Raw genomic sequence first — 22,386 nt, forward strand, 5'->3', positions numbered from 1 at the left:
TGAGGTCATTTGTGGGTTGAGTTTGTTGTTGACTCCCGTCGGTGATCCGTGCGGGTCTTTCTTTGTTCCTTGGTACTACCGTTTCTCGATCTCCCCGAAAACAAACTCTTTTAAATTCCATAATCGATTTTTAAAGACTCCATGGTGTAAAATGAATAACAGTCGAATGTTTTTCCTCATTGTTGCAGGTAAAGAACCAAAGAGAACAGTTGCTTGGTCATCCCCTAGTCACCTTTCTGCTACATTACAAATGGCAGACGTTTGGAAGATACATCTATTACTTTAAGCTCTCTCTTTATATAATTTTCCTGTTTTTCTTGACTGGTTATACTGTCTACTCCACTGATAACGCCCCAAATTGCAATAAAACAAACGCTGCTGTTAGTAATGACCTAAAAGAATCTGTTCCGTATTTTCTATGGATAGAGGTTGGCCGTATTGTTATTTTGGCATTAGCATCCTGGCACATACTCTCTGAGGTAGGTCGTCATTAGTCTGCTACATAGCCGTTTTTAGAGTCGTCACGCAACGCTTCTCCCCAGCTTTGCGTGACGACGCTAAAAGCGGCTGTGTAGCAGACTAGGTCGTCATACGCTGTATTGTGACTACAGTTTCAACTAATCGTACTTGATGAAGAAAGTTAGGCCTGGGTCAGACACCTTACTAAACACGAGTAGAATCGAATTCGATTTAGGCCGATCCAAATTGAGTTAGGCCGGCTGAATTGATTCGGACGCCGAACTCTATTGTCACCGTATTGTAGCCGAACCAATTCAATTCAATTCAATTTTTATTCACACTTTTATAATTCAAAAGGTTAAAAATGCGCATTGGATTTTAAATACATCATAAGGATTTTTAGCATTTGGTTCGGCGACTGAATCCATATCGGTTCCCAGCCTTTATTACACGACCATTAACAAATAATCTCCTGGTAATAAGAACCGAAATATTACGCTATTTGGTCTGATTGTTGTGTAATTCTTACATATACGTTTTAAAGTATTCTTATATGTTAGCGTTAATTATCTTGATATATTTTCTTCATTTGGTGACGGGTAAAGGTACTAAAATTTCCCGACATATTTGATATTCTTCTGAGAAAACCCAACCTGAAGAGAGGAACTATTTTCATGATTTGTGAACGTGGCCTTTTTAACCTTCTGCCTTGGGTAAACGTACTTCATCTAAACCAACCCAGGAAACGTAATAAAACAGAGTATACCTTCCTCTGCCTGTCCCAGGATGTCTGTCATATGAACGTAGTTCATTGGCGTTCGCTTTGATGCGTCTTTTGTAGCTTAGTGGTAGAGCATCTGGAATGTTAAGCAGACGGTTCAAACCCTGTTGGAAGATCATAGTCACAGATGTTTTCATTCCGATTCGCCTGTGTCCCCGGCGTAGTAGTAAATGTACTAGGCTTTTCTCCTGTGTGTGGTCTTTCATGTTTTAGATTAACATTGTTACATGGGAATGCCTTTTATTTTTTTCTTTCAGTTATTCCAAATGTTTTACCAGCGCAGACAATATTCTATTTTTGAAAACCTTTTGGAGTGGGCTGTGTACGTGCTGGCCATTATTTATGTGGCGGATGAATTTGACGTTCCGTTGGTAAACAGGTAATTTTTCGACTGATGGGTCAGTGAAGCTGTCCCAGTCTTAACTGGTAACTCCCCATAATTATTTGCTCGCATACCGTATTTATTCAAATAAGCGCCCAACCTCGAATTGGCGTCCACCTCGAATAAGCGCCCGTCCTAAAGGCAGAAAACGTTAAAATAAGCGCCCAGCCTCGAATAAGCGCCCACTCCCACTCAAACTCAAATAAGCGCCCTAGCAATCCATGACCTTAGACGATGATGACTAGTTTCTGCTGTGCTCAAATACCTGCTTAGTTTAAACTTTGCCCATTATTATTCACTTGCTTGGCACTGATAAAAAAAATTAGTGGAATTTTCAAAGTTGGTGTTATTGAAACTAGACGACGCTGTCTTATGTATTTTCTTGTGTGTTCCACAGATGCAGTGAAGACAAACAAACCATTGGAGCATTATCAATTTTCTGTGCGTGGATGGCCCTGGTGTTGTTCATAAGAAAGTTTCCCAGGCTTGGAATATACGTTGTGATGTTTACCAGTATAATGTATACATTCACGAAGTTTTTCCTGATATTTGTGCTGTTCCTGGTAGCTTTTGCTTTGGCCTTTTACACCTTGTTGAAAGACCAGCAGGTCAGTATCATGGGCCTCATTTAGGTCCCGTCCACGCGTATCTGTTTTTGTTTGAAAACCAGCGGCAGATCCAGACCTTCAGATAAGGGTGGGTGGGGAGGGAGGGGGGCTGGTCAATCAGACCCTGAGATAAGGGGGGGGGGGGCGGTCTCAAAATTTTTTTATCGGCCCTTCGGGCCTTAGTTTGGTTTCAAAATAAGTGGGGGTGTGGGTGGGGCGGGTCCCCCAGGCCCCTCCCCTGGATCCGCCACTGAAAACGGAGATATTTCCTCCGGTTTGGCCTACCGTTCTTAACCCTTTTAAGTCCCAATGGTGACCAACATCAATTTTCTCCTAACAATACGTTGTCAAGAGAACTGGTTACGAGTATTAATCAAATGATCTCGAAAACACATCTTTTTTAAAACGTTCTGTAGCCTGTTCCAGGCGTTCAGATAGTGGGGAGCGGTGCGAAGTAAAAAGGAGCGCGAAAAAATAAAAGCGAGGGAGGAGGAGAGGTGAGAGAAGGAACGCACTTCTCTCCCCAGTCCCCCTCTACTTTTCATCGCTTTCTTTACTTCGCACCGCTCTCCACTATCTGAACGCTTGGAACAGGCTAAACGTTCTGCAGATTCGAGATTTTTAAAACGCCGTTTTCTGCACTCCGTGAGGATGGACCTAGTTTTTTTGAAAACGAATACGTCAAGGTGTTGGATACCAATAAATGCGCATGCTCCCATCAAAGATGAATTCTAATTGGCTAATCGCGGGAAAGGAAAGTGGTTCGATTTTCAGCAGCCGATAGTGGGGAGGAGCGTTGCGTGACGACACTAAAAACGGCTGTGTAGCAGACTAGGTAGCCCCAAGTTTAATTCCTCGGCCAAGCTTATAAATAGCAAAACTGATTGATTCCTGTCAGATGGGGTTGGGTTTTTAAAAATGTTTTGATTCATTCAGATTATTTATTTCTGTTTATTTGAGTGGAGTTCCTATTAACTAGCTGGAAACGCCAAGTACACTTCCACTATACAGGGGCACCCAACGACAATTTTCGGAAAAATATCTGTTCGGAAGACGATTTGAGATGTAGAATTTTCGGAACATTTGTTGTAAAATTTCTTGCTTGCCTGTCTCTCCTAAGATTTTCGAACATCTAAAAAATGGTAAAATTGCCCATTTTCAACGGATTTTTACCCTAAAAAGGTCACCTAAAATTTTCGGGAGCCTTTTTTCTGGCTGAAATTTTCGAAAAGGTAAGTTTTGATCCCTATAATTTTCGGATCACTAGACTTTCAGCTAGGAAATCCGAACAGATGAAAAATTTATAGGGGATAAAAATATGCCCATATCCACCGTTTAAATACTAATGCTATGTTTAAGTGGTTTTGAACTATATTCTCGTTGGGTGCCCCTGACTATAATCAAAGCTTTACCTTTAACTTTGACCTTTACCTCGTCCATGTCCCGTTTTTGCATTTTGTATTTGTCTGTTATGTTTTGCAATTTCTGAAGGGGTTATACTAACTTTTTAGTCAATTGAGTGCTGGGTTGGAAAGTGCTGTAATTTTCCAAAATTTCATTAACTAGCTTGCATAGAAGCAGCATGATCATATCATGCAATTAAGCTCTTTATACAACAAAGCAACAAGTCATTGCTTTTGCAAAATAATCTCCTGCTGATCTGTTATATGTATATTTTTTTCAGCCGGCATTTCGAGATCCAGCCCGTTCTATCGTGAAAACAGGAGTTATGATGATCGGAGAGTTTGATTTTGACAATATTTTTAACAGCCCGGACCAGGACCAGGACCCGAACCAGGACCCGAACCAGGAGCAGAAAGTTCCTGGAGTGACATGGTTTATTTTCATTGTGTTCTTGATTATCATGACTCTCATCTTGATGAATTTGTTGGTAAGATTTTTTATGACATTCATTTCACATGCATTAACTTTTTATGCTTTGTCTTTATTCATCAGAAAAATATAGCTAAGTTATACTTAAAAATTAATCTATTAAAAAAGCTACTTTTGAAGCGTTCTGTATTAATATGAGGTCTAACACTGGTTCTATTCCTAAGGTGCGAAGGTGTTTCTTGATACCTAGGGAGTAAGCTCTTCAAAGGATGGTCACTGTGTTTAAATGTCTTTGACTTTGGGGGACGTTCATATTACAGGCCTTGACAGGGCTCAAAAAATGTCCTGTCAACTAGTCCAGGACAAGTAGATTTTCCTGCTTGGGCAAGTAACTTTAAAACTCACCTTAATTGCCCAGTGGGCAAGGCAAGTCCAGCTTGTCATCCTCTAACTAAATCATTACCCAAGACTAGCAAGAAGTGGCCCCGGGCAAGCAAGATATGACAGCCCTGACAGTCTATTGTTCTGTTCTCGTCTGACTTGTTCCTTTTTTTGCCTCATTTTGTTTTGATGTTTTTGTTTTTGGGTCATGTAATCTGAGCGAACCAGTTCTTCTCGATTGCGTCGCCGGCGAAGATTTCCAGTCCGTGAACGGCCGTTGCCAATTTGAGGATAATAAGAAAATAGACCATTTTACCGTGTAGTTTGCGCTATATCAAGGTTTCGTTATACTGATCGAGGTTCTTTTCCATATGTTTTGTTATTACTGAAGTGTATCGTTCGTTATTATTCACTCAAACTACTTCGCAGTTTCTGATTGGCTCAAAGCCCCCGCCTAATCCCTCATAACTAACCAGCATTGACCAAATTTGAAAAAAGCGAGCAATGTACCATAGATTCGATCAGTGGTATATTATTCGATGGTATATTGACTGGAAAACGAGGTTGATCGATTACCTGGAAACGAGGCGGAATGGACAATAGACCATCGATCAGCCTAGTTTCCAGGCGCGGCGACCGCAGATGAATTTCTGACGAAAACTGAAAACTAAACAGATGAAATGCAAAAGAAGAATACGCAAACATATTGCTCGATAAATGTTATCTACTTTATGAGGAGTATCGGAAAGAAAAAAAAAACATCTGCTTATATCCTGAAACCGTGCCGAGAAATAGGCCAAAGCTTAGAAGAAAGTCTAGGAGGTAAGCTTGTTGATTGAACAACAGATATGGAGAATTATGCAGATTCCCGAGGCTGTTATCCACCTCGGCCTTCACCTCGGTGGATAACAGCCTCCTCGATCTCCATAATTCTTCACATCATACTCAACCTCATTCGATGCTTGCTAATTATACAGTAAAACCTCACGAAGTCTTTGGTATAACGAACGATGCGATGTTCTTCACCCCAGCAATAGTAAAACATATGGTAGAAAACCATGATATAAAGGAACCTCGACTCGTTGAAGCGAACACACTTTGCCAGGATAATTAAAGATCTTTGTATTGTCTTTGTGGATTATATATGAGCATAAGAGCTCTGTGGACGAAGCTTCAACTCTCATGGCACTAGAACCCTCAATATGCTTATTAATTCATTTTGTCTGTAGATCGGTTTAGCTGTAGATGACATTAAAGGTGTCCAAGACCAGGCAGTCCTTGAGCGGCAAGCTATGTTGGTATGTACTTTGTCTCGTTGACTGTCCGGTTGATAATTTGATCTTTGATTCTTAATTCTTCATGCCTGGCCGGATTTGTCAGTTTTGAAATGAAATGGGCTTTTCGCGGGAGTTTTCGCGAAAAAACTCATCACTGCGTGACTTTCATGAGTTGACTGATCTGGCTGACAGTCCTGATTAATAATTAAATTCCCTTTTTGAGTGGACTGGTCTGGTCGCCCAGTTATGACTAATGGTAAGCGTTCTTAGGTTCCTTAGAGCGGTTTTCACTTGACTGTCGAAAGTTATTGGTTTTGGTTGTGGTTTTGGTTTTACTACGCCCTTTGGTTGGCTAGTGTATTTACTTTGGTTTTGGCTCGGCAGTCAAGTGAAAACCGCTCTATTAGGCGAGCGCCTAACAACTTGTATGCTTCAGTCTAATTGCAATTGCAGCCCTCTTCTAAGCATGCACTGGGGGCTCACAACGTTGACCATTCAAGATAGCATATAAATGGGCCTTTTGCATTAGTTGGCCTGTCACAGGGCCGTATGAGTGGAGAGGGGGACCCGTACCCCGCCCCCTAACTTTTTGGGCGAAAATTTAATGAGATTAGATGAGATGATGAGAAATTCAACTCTCTCGAGGAATTTTTTGAGTCTCTACCACGATCAAATGGTCTATTAGATCGAGGGGAATCTGTGTGGCTTGGTAATTTAGCGATGGAGCAGTGACCTGTACTCTTGACCTGTGGAATGTGACCTGTACTTTAGACCCAGCCTACAAATCCTTCTAATTTTCGGCGGCCGCTGCAATCGCTAATATACGGCTGAAAATTCACAGGTTAAAAATATAGTGACCCCGGCCCACCGACTTTCTTTGCTCTCAATTTGTTGCGCGGTCAGTTGTAGCCTCTCAATTCTTTTCATCGCATCATAACCTTACCTTTTGATTGCTTCAAGGTTGACCTAGCGATGGACGTAGAAAAAGCGTTGCCGAGAAAATTCAGGAAGAGACTTCTCCCGGATAGAGAAGTCATTCGGCCAAACCAATACACGGGGTTTAAGCGTTACTGGTATATGCCACCCGTCTCAGCGCAAGATGTCAAAACTGCTCTTAAACCAAACAAGGTAGGCCTGAGAAGCATTGCAGAGTTCTTTTGATCGCTTTCGCAAGGGATTACGGGTTGTATAGTGTTTGTGGTTTGTATATTACGGAAAGTAACGCTATTCAAGTAATAACAGGTATAACGTTGAGTGATTTGCAAGAATGTAGAATAATTAACAAGATAGCGACAAATGCGAAGGATTGTCGTTATCGACAACTCCCTAGTCATCTTCAGAATCTTCGTTTGCTTCGCTATACCTTTCTTACTGTCAAATACACAAAACACAAAGTAATGACCAGAATCGAAAGCGAAGGCTGAGCAAATAAGCTGACGTCACATGAGGTCATCAGCCTTTCTTTGATCCTTTACTCGTTCCCAGTCTCTGGGACTTTTCGGAAGGGCAAAAACAGTTTTTGGACGGCCAAAATTCAAGAAAGTGTTATTGAAACCTATTTTAAGACCAAAAACAGTCTTAAACAATTCCCTGCCATTTACTCTTTAAGCTGTTAGGTGTCTAGACTGTAGAAAAAGGACTCCAGGCGTTCTTCGCTCCTGGCATTTCAGGAGTGGTTAGTTTTCAGTCAGACTTGTGACGTTATTAATGTTCCTCTCTCAACTTGTTTGCTCGTTTTATTTTCGGTTTAGTCATCTCTCGAAAAGTTGAACGATCGAACTGAGGCACTTCAAGAAACTGTGGAAACTATGAAAAGCCGCTTGAAAACAATGCAGTGTAATCAAGAGGAACTGCACAAGATGCTCGGGGGAATCGTCAAGAAACTGGAAGCTATCGTGGAAGGAGACGACGATGATGATGATCAGCTGTTTTGATCACCTGACCATTTTACCGCTGGTCGGTAGGATAGCTGGCTCAAAACCTTCCGTTCAAAGAAGATACTGCTGACCAATTTAAGCAGACTTTTGAGACTGCCTTAAACTGTCTTTACTAATTGCACTTACTGCTATGTCGTTAGAAATAATGCCTTGACATATTTTATATCAATAATACTGCCTCTTTTGACAGGTAAATGAGCATTAATGCGGTAGTCGAATGTATCAAGTTTGTAGGTAGTCTGTCTAGTTTCTATGAAATTTCTAGTTAGGATTCTTGAATGATAATGATGATGATTTTATCTATTGGTTTTAGGAGAAGCCCATCGTAGGTTCAGAAAGAGCGATACACCCTGTAGACAGCGGTCAGAAAATTGTTTCGCAAAATTGTTGCGGTTTAGAAAGTCGTAAACTTACAAAGTTTTTCAATAGTCGAGGAAATGCCAACAAACGTCCGATTACTGAAAGGTAGTTGGCGTTATTAAGACTTCAAACAATACAGGCCTTAAGATGCCTCTTTTTGCTTTTTTTCAACTGATTTCTGGTAGTATTTGACCGCACGAAAAAGTTCTTTTTGGCCATGTAATAAATCTCTTATTGACCAAGCTTGTTCTGTCAAGATGGGTGTATATTGGCCTCGTTCTTTTTTGCGTTTTTATTGACCTCGACTTCGTCTCATAAGAACTCAAAAAGAACGCAAAGGGTGCATAAGAACGCAAAAATAAAACTTGGCGTATATCCAGCCAACTTGACCTCACGTTTGGTCAAAGCTAAATATCCCTTGTGCCAAAAGAAAGGAAGTTAAAGACCACTAAACGTCATACACAGTGAATCTTTTGCATTACAATGGTGCTTCTTGACAAAGTAACCGTTAAATAGAGGTAAAAGCGAGAATATCTCGTTCGGAGCTGAGAAAAGGTGACCTCGACTGCTAAATGAAGGTGACCTCTTGATACAGTTCAGTTTACTGTAATGAAGGGAAATGATTCCCGGGACTTAATTAAGTAACGCTTAATAGGAGGGAGGTGACTGATTGATACAGGTCAGTTTTATAGTTATTGAGGGAAATGATTTCGGAACTTTGATAAGTGACCCCTTAATACAGGTTCGCTTAATACAGGTTTAACTGTGGTCTTTTGTTGAGAAAATCACAAAAGGTAGTTTGTAGTTATCTGCATACGCTGAATAATGTAAGCCTTTTTTTGTGCAGTTTTTAAAACAATCATGCCATGCCGGAAGTAGCGTTGGTTGTGCTTTGTGCTTCTAAATTATTTAATATTCAGAAATAGTTATCGTAACTTATTTATACACATCACCCGCGGTGTTTAAAGGAGGTTTAGATTGTATTCTATGCTTCGTCTCTGAGAGTAAAGTCCATTGATCGTTCCTGTTACGTCACTCCAGGACGAGTTGATGACAGTTAGTTACCATAACAACTCGCAAATTCTGTTGAGCCGAAAGAGAATAAAAGCGCCGGGCGGGAAACGCCCAGGCTAGCCCTTGGGATTTGAGAATTTCTCCCAAGTTATTTTTAGACCAATAAAACGCTTGAAATTAATCGGTCTGCAAACTTTTATTCAATGTTGTCAAGAGAGAATTCAACTTTCGGCATTACAACATTCTGCATTGTTTGCTTTGAGGCTACTTGATGACATTGCAAATAATCAAAAATGCGGACGTCTCAGGAATTAGACCCGTAAAAATACAACCTCTCAAAATAACTTGAGTGAATTTCGCATATCCCGGCCAACGCCCTGAGATTCGCTTTCTGACCCATTATGCTCTCCTGGTTTAACCTTAAAAAAGTCGCAAGAGTGACCAACATCAATAATTTGTCAACAGTATAAAAAAAGAAAAGGCTGTAAGAATTAATAAAATGATCACCTTTAGGTAAACTGCATTAATTGTTGATCTCGAAGCAAATTCTCTCGATTATTCTTTAAGGAAATGTATGAAGATCATTCTAGAGAATTTGTACGTTATTTATTTCGTGGCTTAAATGGTTAATGGACAAAGATGACTGCACAGTATTTCTTATTTAATTCTTTTTTATTGACAAGAAAAGCGTAAGTTGAACCATTCGTTTACTACCAAAAAGACTCTTAGCTTACTGCTGCAAAGCAGTTACGGCAGTTTAACAGATTTAACAGAGTGCGTTTTCCTCAGAATGAGATTTTTCCTCAGAGTCGCATTCAAACCTTACTCTATCCGTTTCGTCCAACTGTTTTAAAGTTATGACAACATCGCTCCAGCTTTCCTTATCCCCAGTGGTTCGGAGCTGTAAGACTTCTGTAGCTTGAGTTTTGCCTGAGAGAAGCTTGCGAAGCGACGCAATACCTCTACCCTCAGTAGTGTTTGAAGAAGCATCGTTATCGCCATCACTCGTGTCGATTATTCGAATTCTTGGTTCAGGGGGTCCGCCTGCCTCATACATCTCTTCACACCAGCAAGGCGGGATAAACACGACATTTGCTCGGGATCTAGGGGCGAGTTCCCACGACTCTATCTTCTCGGATTCAAAATCAGGTTCGTCATCTAAATAGTCCCGCGAAAACTTCAGTTCAGCCATGCAGCTTGGAGCACCTGGCTCATCCCGTTCTAACTTGATATCCTCATCAACCGTCGTTTCGGTGTGGCTGTCGTTGTCTATAGGGCGTCCTGTAAGCACACCCTTTGGCATCTCGCTAAGGACAGGCTGGGCCCATTTTAAGCTTCCACCAGCTGGAAAGAAGCTAACACCCTCGACCGGAGCGGTTTTTGACCTTTGAGCCACGGTTCGCGCATTAGGCGCAGAGATTCTGCAAAATCGCTCTTCTCGTTTGATTTTCTGCTCTCTGTCTGCAGCTTCGTCACTTTCCGCGTCGTTGCGGATCTTTATGTTGCTTCTGTTTTCTTGCAGTATTTGTTTAGCGGCTCTTTTTGCTTCAAACCTTTCGGTGGCCTTCTTTATTTCGTTGACACGCCTACATTTCTCACAGGTCCAAGAATTTCCTTCGCACTTGTGTTGTTTTTTGTATTCTGTTGTGGACCTAGTAAGTGCCTTCCAATGAAGAGATTTTAGCGGGCGGCTATCCTTCTCTTGTTCTGGTGTGTTGATGTTATCTTTCCGTTGTTCCGTAACAGTTTCTGTTGGCCTAACATTAATTATTTTATTTGTCTTACCAAAATTATTTGTGGCTGCAACCGCGGGCTCATTAGATATTTCAGCCCGAAGTTTCTGAAGATTGGCGAAACATGATGACCTGCATGGCTCTTGAACTGTCATCGCTGCCATTCCTTCAACGGAACAAGGATCAAGCATCGAGTCTAAAACCCTCTGCTGCGCTTTTCTTGTTTCTGGCGATAATTTTTTGTTGGTGGAAATCTGCATGTTTCCATTACTACCCGAAAGCCTGTGAAGCATAGAGGAATGTCCACTCTGATTCCATAAACTTGGTAACATGTTGCAAGCGCTCGCACTACTTGATTATTTGTTACATGCTTCTCTTATAAAATTCTGCATATTTGTGCGAAGGGCATTTGAATCACGTGATTAACTAATTAGCTTGAACGTAACAAGAGGATGCGCGCGCTCTGAGCAGTTCTCTAATTGGTTGCTTTATTTATTTTATTCGTTTTTTGTTTCGTGCAAATGCGTGATATAGTCCAGCAGTTATTGTAAGTGGGTATAATCGAGCTACGAGTCTTTATAACGCAAGCACGAGAAGGCGAGTTTTCGCTGGAAGTTTGCTAGCCTCCCGGCCTTTCGAGCGCGCGTCTGTCGAGCAGGCTACATGCTAGCCTGTGCCAGGCTCTCAGATAGTATAGTGGGAACGTATTAAAACGAGCAAAGCGAAAATAAGACGCGCACCACTTGGGAAAGGGGGCGGTGGCGCGTTTTTCGCATTTCTTATTACTGAACGACTTTCCACCACCATCTCGGAGCCTGGAACAGGCTAGCTACACGCTGGTTTCCGCGCGAACCTGCGCGGTTTCGTACCGAGCTTTGACTAGACATCCTTTCGTTTTATCACCTACTATAGACTATTAAGGTGATAGCAAAAAACATTCTATGACTAGGGGCCGTTAAAGAAATAAAATTTTTAATGGAACGCAACGTGATAGTCGTGCTTGAAGTTGCCAGAAACTAAATTGCGATTTTGCGTAATAATTACGTATAGTTCACGGCTTTTAAATATCTTCTGTCTGAAGTCCGTATTAGAAACAGCCAATTTTCGTGTTATTGTCTTGAGGGGCAGGGATATTCAACTAAGTTTTATCAGGGGAGGCTCCGCCCCGAGGTCCAACCCCTTACCCTTTTTATTATATTCTATACAACCATTTTTGACGGAAAAGGTACCGATTCGTATACCTTTTATTGACAAATGGTACCCCTTTCACAAACCAAGTTTAGAACTTTGCATCCCCTTTACCGAAAGTAACCGCTGTAAAGGCGCTGTCTTTGAAAATGATGAATAAACAACGAAGCAAGAAAGGTTTCTCGACTTTTTCATAGACATAAAATGCATCCTTTAGTCTAACCTGTGATCAGGTGTCCTTCTTCCCTTTTTGTTTGGGAGAAGAGGGAAAAAGAAAACGCCTGATCGCAGGTTGGTTTTAGCAAGGCCTCTTGGGCTTTTTTGGACACCGAAGAGACAGCTTTTCCTACCCTTTCACATACCCCTTTCATATACTTGAGCTGTGAAATCCTTGCCTTTCATATACCGGATCGACGCGGAGGCCTGAAAAGGTATCCCTTTCGGTCAGAGCGCTATCTCCCTGTTATAGGGCTGGCTCCGCTGGTGGGCAAGATCAAGACAAATCATTTTATAAAATTGTTCTGAGTTAGCGATGTGCCGGCCAGTGCCATCTTGCACGAAATTCCCGCTCTTTGAGGTGATGTTACACGAGACGATTCGCAACGACGATTTTTAGCGCAACACAGCGTTGCAACATTGTTGCGACAATGTTTCGAATGGTTACAGCATTCAGTTCCAGTACATTATAACGCTGGATTGCGCCGAAAATCGTCGCTGCGAATCGTCCCGTGCAACATCACCTTGACGCGAGAAAAAGTTTTCTTGGGCCCAACTACTAAAAAAGTTTGTAAATCAACTAGATTGTTTATAGTCAAGAAGGTTGGTTTGGCCTTGGGTTGCCTTTATTGGCTCGACCAATATCCAGCCATCTAGATCATACAAGTCAAATAGCGCACCGTTTCTCCTGAAAGCAAAGAAAATAGCATTGAGAAAAGAGCGTTTTCTCCCAGAATTTATCGTAAAATAAGGCGGTGCCTGGAAAACGTGCCGATGTAAACTAAAAAATTGAGCCAAAAATATTTCAGTTATCCACCCAGCGAATGGAACGTCGGATGTTTAAGGACAAACTGATGAAGTATGTAAAAAAGAAATGAGGAAGCATAGATAATAGAAAGACTTTCTATTATCCATGGAGAAAGCAAACAGAAAAAAAAACCTTCGCTCAAGACTGCGGGTGATACATTGCGTGACAAATACACGACGGGAAGACTGGGTCGAGTATGTTCGCTGACTTGTTGGTCGTAGTGTTCGACACGTATGCAGGGGGAAGGAAGTTTGTTTGGGAAGTGAAAATGAAAGGTTCTCTATAAGTTACTTTGTTTCATCAGTAAATTTTCCTTTTCTGATCAGTTAGGAGATGGAAGCAAAATATAATCTACGAAGTCCAGGTAAGTGTCAATCCGAGGAGGAATAAAAACCGTCCTTACGAGCTCTGAAAAAAAGAAAAGATCTGCTAAAGTTTCTGTCGACGTACATTCATGTGGTAATTCGAGGTGTTGTTTTGGTTATTTTCGTCCAAAATAGGCGTCAAACGCTTGATGAGAGAAGCTAAGGAACTAAGTCAACCGACAGAGCTGTATTTTGCCCAGCCTTTGGAGGTAAGCAGTTCCCGTCATTCTACACTTCACACAAGCTGATAATGAGCTTATAAATACACAGGTAATCTGAAAAGTTTGCAGAATGGGCTATTGCATTTAATATCTGTACCCCCCCCCCCCCCCCCGGTTAAGGACCTACCTTTTGTTCTTTCTCCTGAAGATAAAATACTTTTGCATCCACCCCTGAAGACTTCCATAAAATATGGGTTTACCCCTGAAGAATAAGGGTCCTACCCATGAAGTATTTCGAAAAAATTAAAGCTCCACCCCAAAGAATTCCATCATTATTACTCAACCCCTAAAGAAATCTTCAATCTTTATAAACTTATCCCTGAAGAATTCAATGGTTCCTCGACCTGCTGGGGAATGCAATTAGCCCAATTTGATGTAGCTGGCAAAGTGTTCAGTATCGTGATTGCAACAATCCAGATACATGCTACTAGGGTTGCGTTCAATTGGGAAATCCAGATGTTGATTTTGAAATTCAAATTTAAGATTTTGCAATCGAACACGAAATCCGAAAATGGATTTCACCTCTGAGAAATCCGTCCTCAGGGTGGATTTCAATTAAAAATCCAAATCGGGATTTCATGGATTTCCTTTTTACCGTTCAATTGGGAATCCGAAAAAGGATTTGCAAAACTGTTCTCATGAACAGTGGTGTTCTTTTTGTTAATTATGCATGCGTTTGTAAGACTGCTGTTCTTAAGGACAGTTTTTCAAATCCTTTTTCAGATTTCCCAATCGAATGGTAAAAATGGATGATGTAGCATGATCTCAGTGTTGAAATCGGGATTTTAAAATCTAAATACAGATTTCCCAATCAAACACACGCTAAAGCATTCAAATCTCTCATGAACAACAACATCAACAACAAAAATGATCCAATACGAAAAGATCAGGGCAGTATAAAAAAACTTGTTTTAAGACAATTCCTGCAGGACAGATGCTCAGACTAAGCTTAAGACCTGGAACTTAGGTTTGACCGGACCATGTTCAGTTGTAATCTTAGGCTATGTTGACACTGTACCTTAAAGCTGCTGTGAAGCTCAGTGGCACCAATCTCGAAAGTGAAGTATCGCATATTGGATAAGTCTTGTGCCACACTTTTGTGCAGTATTTGGACTGTCAGTAGTGGAAATGAATAAACAGAAGCGAGGACTGTAATCCACTGAGATGGAAGTTTCAAGGGATTGAGAACTGGGAATTAGTTCACCAAACTCTCTTGGTCAACCATCCTAGCTTGATGTTCTATGTGTGTGAACAGCTTGTTCCAGTTCTGTGCTGTAGCAACTCCCAGCATTGTTGGATGTTATATGTTGCATCTGTTTGCACACCCTGTTGCATGTTGTCATGCAAAGTTTGAAACCAGTCAAACTTTACCTTTATGCTATACTGTATAGCTTTTGGTGTAGGCATGAAAATCTATCTGTTATATGCACCAAAATCAGACTGCCTAATTACAATGTACACATGCCTATTACTGCTCTTTTCACAAACATGCGAACTCTAAAGTTCAAAAGCCGCCTGCACAATTGCGTTTTTCGCTGCCGTCAATCATAATTACGATCACAAGCAACAAACTTTGAAACACAGAAACACACAAAACAGATTGAAATCCACCAATCACTTAACCTTTTGAACCCGTTAAAGTAAAGTTGTTTCCTAAGAGGTCTGTTAAGATGATTGATGGCAGCGAAACATGTAATCGTCAGTTGGCTTTTGAAATTCAAAGTTCGCATGTTTGTGAAATGCACAGTAATTTTTTCTTACTTTTCAGTGGGGTGCTTAATTGAGAGTGGTGCTTATGTTCTGGGGCTGCTGTTACATAAATTTTCTCACTTGTGAATGACACAGTACTACATGTTTTTCAAATTAGCCTGCAGCCAGCTCTTTCTGTAGCAACATCCCTTGTGCAGCACCTATTTACAATAGACCTGACCAACTAATTGTACAAACTTGGGCAAAGTGGAAACCTGGGTCAGTTTGGTGGGATAGTTATATTCTTATATCCTTTCTCTCATGTTTTTTTTTTTAATTCCTGCTTAGCTTCAAACTTACCAATGTTCTGTAGTTTAATATTGCATCATCAAAGAATGTTGCATGATATATGTTATGAATTAACCCTATAATCCTAGTAAAAATTATATCTTGCTTGTTTGAATATCATTATCATCTCAGTAATCATCATACAAGAAAGGCAACCTAAAGAAAAATTTAATTTGCATTAAGGATAGAACTGAACCACAATATGGTCTGGTTACTCAAGATATGTTGTTGATTGGCAGGATAATTTGTTTGAGTGGCATTTCACTGTGCGTGGCCCCCCCGACAGCGATTTTGCAGGTGGACGTTACCATGGTAGAATAACATTGCCTCCTGAGTACCCCATGAAGCCACCCAGTATCATGTTATTAACTGTGAGTCTAAATTAAAACTTACTTATTCTGTTCACTCTCTTAGAGTCAATGGTATACAGGACTGTCAGTGGCTGGTCTCTCAGGAAAAGTAGCCAGGCATTCACCCTACAAATCCTCCTCTTTTTTTATGGTTGACTCAATTTAAAATCTACAATAGACAGCTCAGTAATGTTCTTACAGAAGCCAGCTACTAATGATAGTCCTGAGTATACAACTGTTTCCCACAGGGGAGGTGAATATTGGCCTGAAAAAGCAGCCAACATTTAACGATGCCACAAATGGTTTGCCCACGAAAATGTTTGAGAAATGGTGGACTGCAGAAATTATGTGTGAATATTTGTATTGAAGAAGAATGGTTTGAGTTGAAGTTGACTGGATATTTTTTTGTTGAATGAAAATAGTTTGAGTTGAAGTTGAATGAATATTTGTGTTGAAGAAAAATAGTTTGAGTTGAAATTGAATGAATATTTGTGTTGAAGAAAAATAGTTTGAGTTGAAGTTGAATGAATATTTGTGTTGAAGAAAAATAGTTTGAGTTGAAGTTGAATGAATATTTGTGTTGAATTAAAGTACATGGCATTGAAGTTGAATGAATGTTTATTTGTTGAATGCAAATATAAATCCTTGAATGAAAATACTATGTTCTTGAATTTTGCTACAAACGGCTAACCATATCCCAACTTTGTTTAAAATTTTTTTTTTCTTGGTCACTTATGGTTGAAAGCTATAAATTATTCCCTCTTCTTGTCTTCAGCCAAATGGTCGGTTTGAAGTTGGGAAGAAAATTTGCCTTAGCATGTCAGCACATCATCCTGAAACTTGGCAGCCATCATGGAGCAGTAAGTGTCCTGAAATCGTGACTGTATACTGTGCTTGAAACTCAAGTGTTTGACTAAAAGACTTAACCCATTCACTCCGGGGAATTTTTTTCTGAAAAACTGCATTTTAAGCTAGTCCAGCTGTTTTCTGGTCTCTGTCTGGCTATAAAGAGTTAAAACTTACCGCAAAGCTGTTTACATGCAGGTCATACTCTTGGTGGCCTTTTGATCCAGATGCAAAATATTAGCTTCCAAAGCTCGGGCATGTGTAAAAAGCAAAATTTTGAGATAATTTCTCCAATTTTGGGTTTAAAAGTGACGCAGCAGTCCTATTTTTTTTCTTCTCTTCCTCCCTCTTCTTTTGCATTTCTTGCCTAAGTCATGTTTTTCCTTTGCTGGGCATTCTGTAGGCTGCGTTTTGGTGGGAAAAGTGATTAGGAAAGCTTTTAGGATCTGCATGGGCGGTTACGGGCAGTTCTGGGAGAATGGGTTAAGCTGGCCTGGCCAAATTTTGAGATTTGGTGTTGGATGATTGAGTGGTTATTGTTACAGAAAATGAAAAAAATGGAGAAGTGAAGGACAGTGCAGTGAGTAAGGCTGTGTATTAAGTGCAGCCATAAGGAATTATACTGACTGTTAAGTGAAGATAATGATAACTGTCACTTTCAACCAAAATTTACTTTAAAAAAAACAGTTTAATGTATGCAAAATTTTGGAAAATTGAAGATAGACGGTGCCATCCAAATTTACTGCTGCGAAGAGACATTCTCTGAGGGAGGGTAATAATACATAATTTGTTGTTATGGGTGTGTTCTTATTGACAGTTCGTACTGTGCTTATGGCAATAATTGGATTCATGCCAACCCAGGGTGCAGGAGCAATAGGGTCTCTTGACTACACTCCACAAGAAAGAAAGGTCCTGGCTAAAAAGTAAGGAGCATGTACTATATTAAATTTATAATTAAAACTACCTGTCTACCACAACTTGAAAATTACATTTTAGAACATCACATGAGCATTTAGAGCATACACATCTAGGGCCTAGCGGGAATTACTTGGGTTATATTTCGCTGTGTATGTGCCTCTGGCCTCTCAGAGCCCCTACCCCCGTCCAGCAGCATATCCCCATTAGCCTCTTATAAGGAAGTACCTCCCCTCCCCTGGGATCTAGGGAGACAGAGGTCTCACAAAGTAAGAAAATAATACATAAAATGTATTTGATGCTTCCAAAGATTAAAATGGCTGGCTGTAACTTTGTAAGTTTCTGTTTCATTTCCAGAAACAATGAAAAAAATTATTTAAAAATTAGTTTAGGGATAACATCTAAGGAGCTTTTTCTCCTTTTCCAAAGTAGTCTTGTGAGACTTACAATGTTTTTTAATTCTAGATCAATAGACTGGAAATGTAATGGCTGTGATGTGTGTATAAAGACTGTTTTACTAGAAACCACTGGTAGGCAGGTTCTAACCATAATTTGATGATTGAAGATGATATAGCTGTGTTTATATACCTATATCTGGTTTTAAAAATTATTTGAGAAACAATTCCCTAAGGGGCACTTCCCACTCAATACTTCAAAGGGAAAGAAATCAACCACCCCTCCCCCACTCCCTCCCCCCCAAACAATGTTGTGCCTATTAATATTCAAAAGAAATTTTTTTAGAGTCAGGTCAGCTGGGAATCTATATTTTTTTGCTCTCAGTCAATAAATTTTTGGTAACTGTTAGTACCTGTAGGTACCTGTAGTACTGATGTATGTAGCAAACTGCATGGTTTTGTACTGCAGCTCACACCTGCCTACAGAAGTTTTAAAATACATTGTAACCTCTGCTATCAGCCACCTCTCCACAACCCTGAGCAACTTTTTTTTGCAAAAAAACCTTGAGTTAACTTTCTGTCATAGCAATAGAGATCTTGACCTCTTTACTTGAAGTGTCTTACTCTTTACTAGAAGTGTCTGCATTAATCATTTTAGGCTGAAACGTCATCTTCAAGTTACCTTTTGTCTCGTAGCTTATTCTTAAGCCACAGGTGAAGTATAGACATTTTGTCTAATTTTGCAATTATTTTGTTTTGTAGGCGAATCAAGTAAAGAAGCTGAGAAGGAAGCAGCTGAGTTAGCAGCACAGATCACCTTTAAGGTACTGTTACTTGGCATATTTTATGCTTAGAATCCAAAGGGGGATTCTTTTAACTCCTTACATTGCCACTAGTCAAATTCTGTAATTATCTAAAGGAACAAAAATATAAAAGTTCTACTGAAGAGGTTTTTGATTGCTTACATTATTACCCTAGCTGCTGGAGACTTTTCATGTGTGGTTTCTGGGTTTCGGTAAGTCTTTATAGTGTCACCTGATTGCGGTTTTAGCCTTTGGCTGAAGATTTGTTGGCCGGCAGCAAGCACACGTAAGAAAGAACCTCTGGTACCCAGGGTATTACATTGCATGAATAGGTTTTTGTGCACAGATCTAAAAGTTAATATCGTGCCAAAACACTCTCCAAGGAGTGAAATTAAGATCATACTTATCATTATTACTTTCTTACAGGGAGAGAATGAAAAGGAAAAAGCAACAGGTGAAAGGACAGAAACACCAACTTCTGGCAGTGGGACTAGCCAACCACAGACTTCAGCACCAAGTCAAGTGAACTCTACGGCAGAATTGCCCACTGGAGCTTCACCATGGGGTGTTCATTCAATGGGTGTGCCTCCTCAATACTATGCTGCATATCAATCAGCTTACCCTTACTATGCCACAGGGTACCCAATGTACAACATGATGACTGCAAATCCCTCAGCTGCACAGGGTTATGCATCGTATGCAGGTCCAGTGACTAGTCACAATACCGTCTCATCAAGTCAGGCTGGAAGTGCTCCAGCAACCAATCAGAACAGTAGTGTTAACGCAGGAGCTGGTGGTATTCGTCAGAGAACTGCTACCAATCAGTCTTTTCCAACTCAAAATACCCAGCCTGCATCTGTTGCAGGAGATGTACCACAGACTCATTCTGTTGTTGTTAACACTCAACCGCGTATATCACAAAGCGGAATGTTCTCGCTAATTTTTCTTTGGTTGTTAGCAGTGTCTATTATTGCTTTGGTCTGTAGAAGACTTTTTGTGGTTTCTTGATGTTCCTGAAAAATGTTGCTATAGCTGTTGTTTTCTGTTCTGTTAAGACAATATTATTGTTTTATTAGGCGTATTCCACATAACTTAAGTGTATAGCAACTGCTTTGGCAGATAATTGAGTTGTGGACAATCCGGTGTTAATAAGCCATAATGCAGCTTCAAGCTAATACAGGCCAGTTTCATCTAGAAAAAAAAATGCTAGCAAAGTTTTGGTTTAACCTCAGATTATTTGAGAAAGTAGTTTGAGGTATTTATGTCAATGAGAGAAAGGAAAAGAAATGAAAGTAATAATTCACATTGGAATGTTACGATTATTTCTCTTCCCTCTCTCATGGTGGTAAGGTTGAGTCAGGTAATTGACATTGACTTATTACCAAACATTGAGATTACTGTTGAACAAGTTTCATTTGAATGGTCACACCATAGCTTGTTTCCATTCAATGACTCCATAGATAGGGAACAAAATTTTACGTTGCATGGGTCTGTTATTAGTATTTTTAGGTCATTATTTGACTGTAAGCTTTCAGAGTTTGATATGAATTGTAAAAATATTATTCATATTGGGTTTTCAACTTCTGGGGAAGAAATGATTATTTTGAATTGATTGCACCCTTTGGGAGCAATACAAATAGTGATGGTCATTGTCACTGGATGGAAATATGGTATTTTTGTTTCTGTCTTACAAGTGAAATAACAGTCATGATAAAACTGGTTTATTAAATTTTACAAATCATTTTCAATTCCGCAACAACTCATTGCTTTCAAAAAGAGAAGTTTGCCGCAAGGTAAAAGTAAAACCCTGCAACCAAGAACCTGGATTTTCCGAAGTTAGCCTAAACAGGTTCTTATATTATGGTAGTTAGCACAAGTTTAGGTTATTTAGGTTCTTATATTCTGAAGAAAAAAATACAGTATAGCTAAGAATATTTAGTTGTACAGCTTATTCCTTATTTTAAATCTGAATCCAAATTAGAAGTTATGTAAAAAATGACCATAAAAAGAAAAACTAATGCACTGACCTCAAGAAATTTGAAGTCCTTCTTCAGAACTTAACATACATCCATTCTAATAAATTTATTGTATCAATAACAATTTCGGTTGATTTTAAACATTGGCATTTACATTGCAAATTGGAGTGATAAGGCAGCTGTGTCTCCAAAGAGGATGCTGAATGTTGACTTATTTGCCCAAGTGCACAGAATTTTTTGTATAGATTTTAGAAACTGATAAGAATTTTTTTAAAATTTTAGGCTAAACAGGGGCTTATATAGAGGGGGTTTAACTGGCAACTTTTAGCCTAACAGGTTCTTAGTCGGGGGGTTTTACTGAATTTACAGTCAGCTATCTCTGACAAGACAAAAAATTTGTTCGTCTTAATTTAAGGCCGATTTAGACGGTGCGATTTTTGCTCAAGACTATAGTGCGCGATTAGCATACATCATGAGTTCACTGTGAGTTTCGACCATCCCATCCTCGGAGACCCAGGGGCAGATAGTGGGGGCGAAGGAAAGTCTAAACGGGCCATATTTTCCCGCCCGTTTAGACTTTCTCTCGCCCCCATTATCTGCGCCTGGGTCTCCGAGGATGCGACCATCCACACGCGCACAATTCTCACTTACGACATCCACATGTGTCGTATGGATGTCGTGCGTCGGACCTGTCGTGAAGTCATGACGTATGCTAGTCACGCAAGATAGTCGCAAGTAAAAATCGTACCTTAGAGAGGTGTCTGCCTCACAGAGAGGCAAAGAAAATTATTAAAGAGCGGTTGGGCCATCCTAGATATTTGTCTGACAGAGGTGTCCGTAGGAATTTTGACTAGTACTCTGGGTGCCAGAGACTTTTCAGGCCTGTTTTCCTGTTTCGGTCGTCTTTGTAGAGACCCTAGCGAAAATTTAGTCGCTGGTAGCTGGTGGCTTCGGCGTATAACCCTGAACAGGGTTATGCTTCTGTATCAGATGAAAATGATATGCATCTCAATATCTTTCAATGTAATTTAATTACGATGTAATGTATGTCCGACGTAATTTGGTTCAGAAATTTGGCGGTTTTTCTAATTTTCCACTTTGATTATTGTTGTTGTTGAAGAAAAAAACAACATTGACAGATTTTATTAAATAAAACTCAAGTTTGTTACCAAGTAATTAAATGCGGTTACACTGACCCTTGGCTCAGTTTCCCGCTGTACAAGGACTTTTATTTTACCTGTAAAATTAAAGGACTCTTAAAGCCGTGTACGTGACTACCTCCAGTTCTGGCATAAATAAGCCATAGAACTTTCCTTATATACTCAAAAAAGCCCAGTAACTTGTCGGTGCAATGCTTAGGACAAGGCTCACAGGCCAGGGCCGGCACTCCATATCGAAAACTTCGATATCTCCTTCCAGAAGTAGCCTGAATCTCAGACGGTCAGTACTTCCTCAACCTCGTCCCCAGCGCGCTCTTCGCCTTGGGACGAGGTTGTATTCA

General features: G+C 40.1%; 2 protein-coding genes across 3 annotated transcripts in view; both read left to right on the forward strand.

Annotated features, from left to right (window-relative positions):
* The window catches only part of LOC140952448 (transient receptor potential cation channel subfamily A member 1 homolog), a 28,707-nt gene extending 19,163 nt beyond the window's left edge, over positions 1–9,544 (forward strand). For both annotated transcript variants that reach the window (XM_073401883.1, XM_073401876.1), the window contains exons 15-21: positions 189–479; positions 1,498–1,619; positions 2,020–2,230; positions 3,915–4,121; positions 5,674–5,742; positions 6,682–6,849; positions 7,473–9,544. In XM_073401883.1, the coding sequence (XP_073257984.1) occupies positions 189–479; positions 1,498–1,619; positions 2,020–2,230; positions 3,915–4,121; positions 5,674–5,742; positions 6,682–6,849; positions 7,473–7,655 (1,251 nt within the window). In that variant the 3' untranslated portion in view covers positions 7,656–9,544. The remainder of the gene's footprint in view (positions 1–188; positions 480–1,497; positions 1,620–2,019; positions 2,231–3,914; positions 4,122–5,673; positions 5,743–6,681; positions 6,850–7,472) is intronic.
* Positions 9,545–13,193: 3,649 nt separating this feature from the next.
* Positions 13,194–20,575, forward strand: LOC140952463 (uncharacterized). Its single transcript, XM_073401890.1, has 8 exons — positions 13,194–13,341; positions 13,478–13,551; positions 15,840–15,971; positions 16,726–16,810; positions 17,614–17,719; positions 18,177–18,241; positions 18,869–18,930; positions 19,336–20,575. The coding sequence occupies exons 1-8, from the start codon at positions 13,311–13,313 to the stop codon at positions 19,915–19,917; spliced, it is 1,137 nt and encodes a 378-aa protein (XP_073257991.1). The 5' UTR covers positions 13,194–13,310; the 3' UTR covers positions 19,918–20,575.
* The last annotated feature ends 1,811 nt before the right edge of the window (positions 20,576–22,386 follow it).

This window comes from Porites lutea, chromosome 1 (assembly GCF_958299795.1).
Source record: "Porites lutea chromosome 1, jaPorLute2.1, whole genome shotgun sequence".
NCBI classification, from domain to species: domain Eukaryota; kingdom Metazoa; phylum Cnidaria; class Anthozoa; order Scleractinia; family Poritidae; genus Porites; species Porites lutea.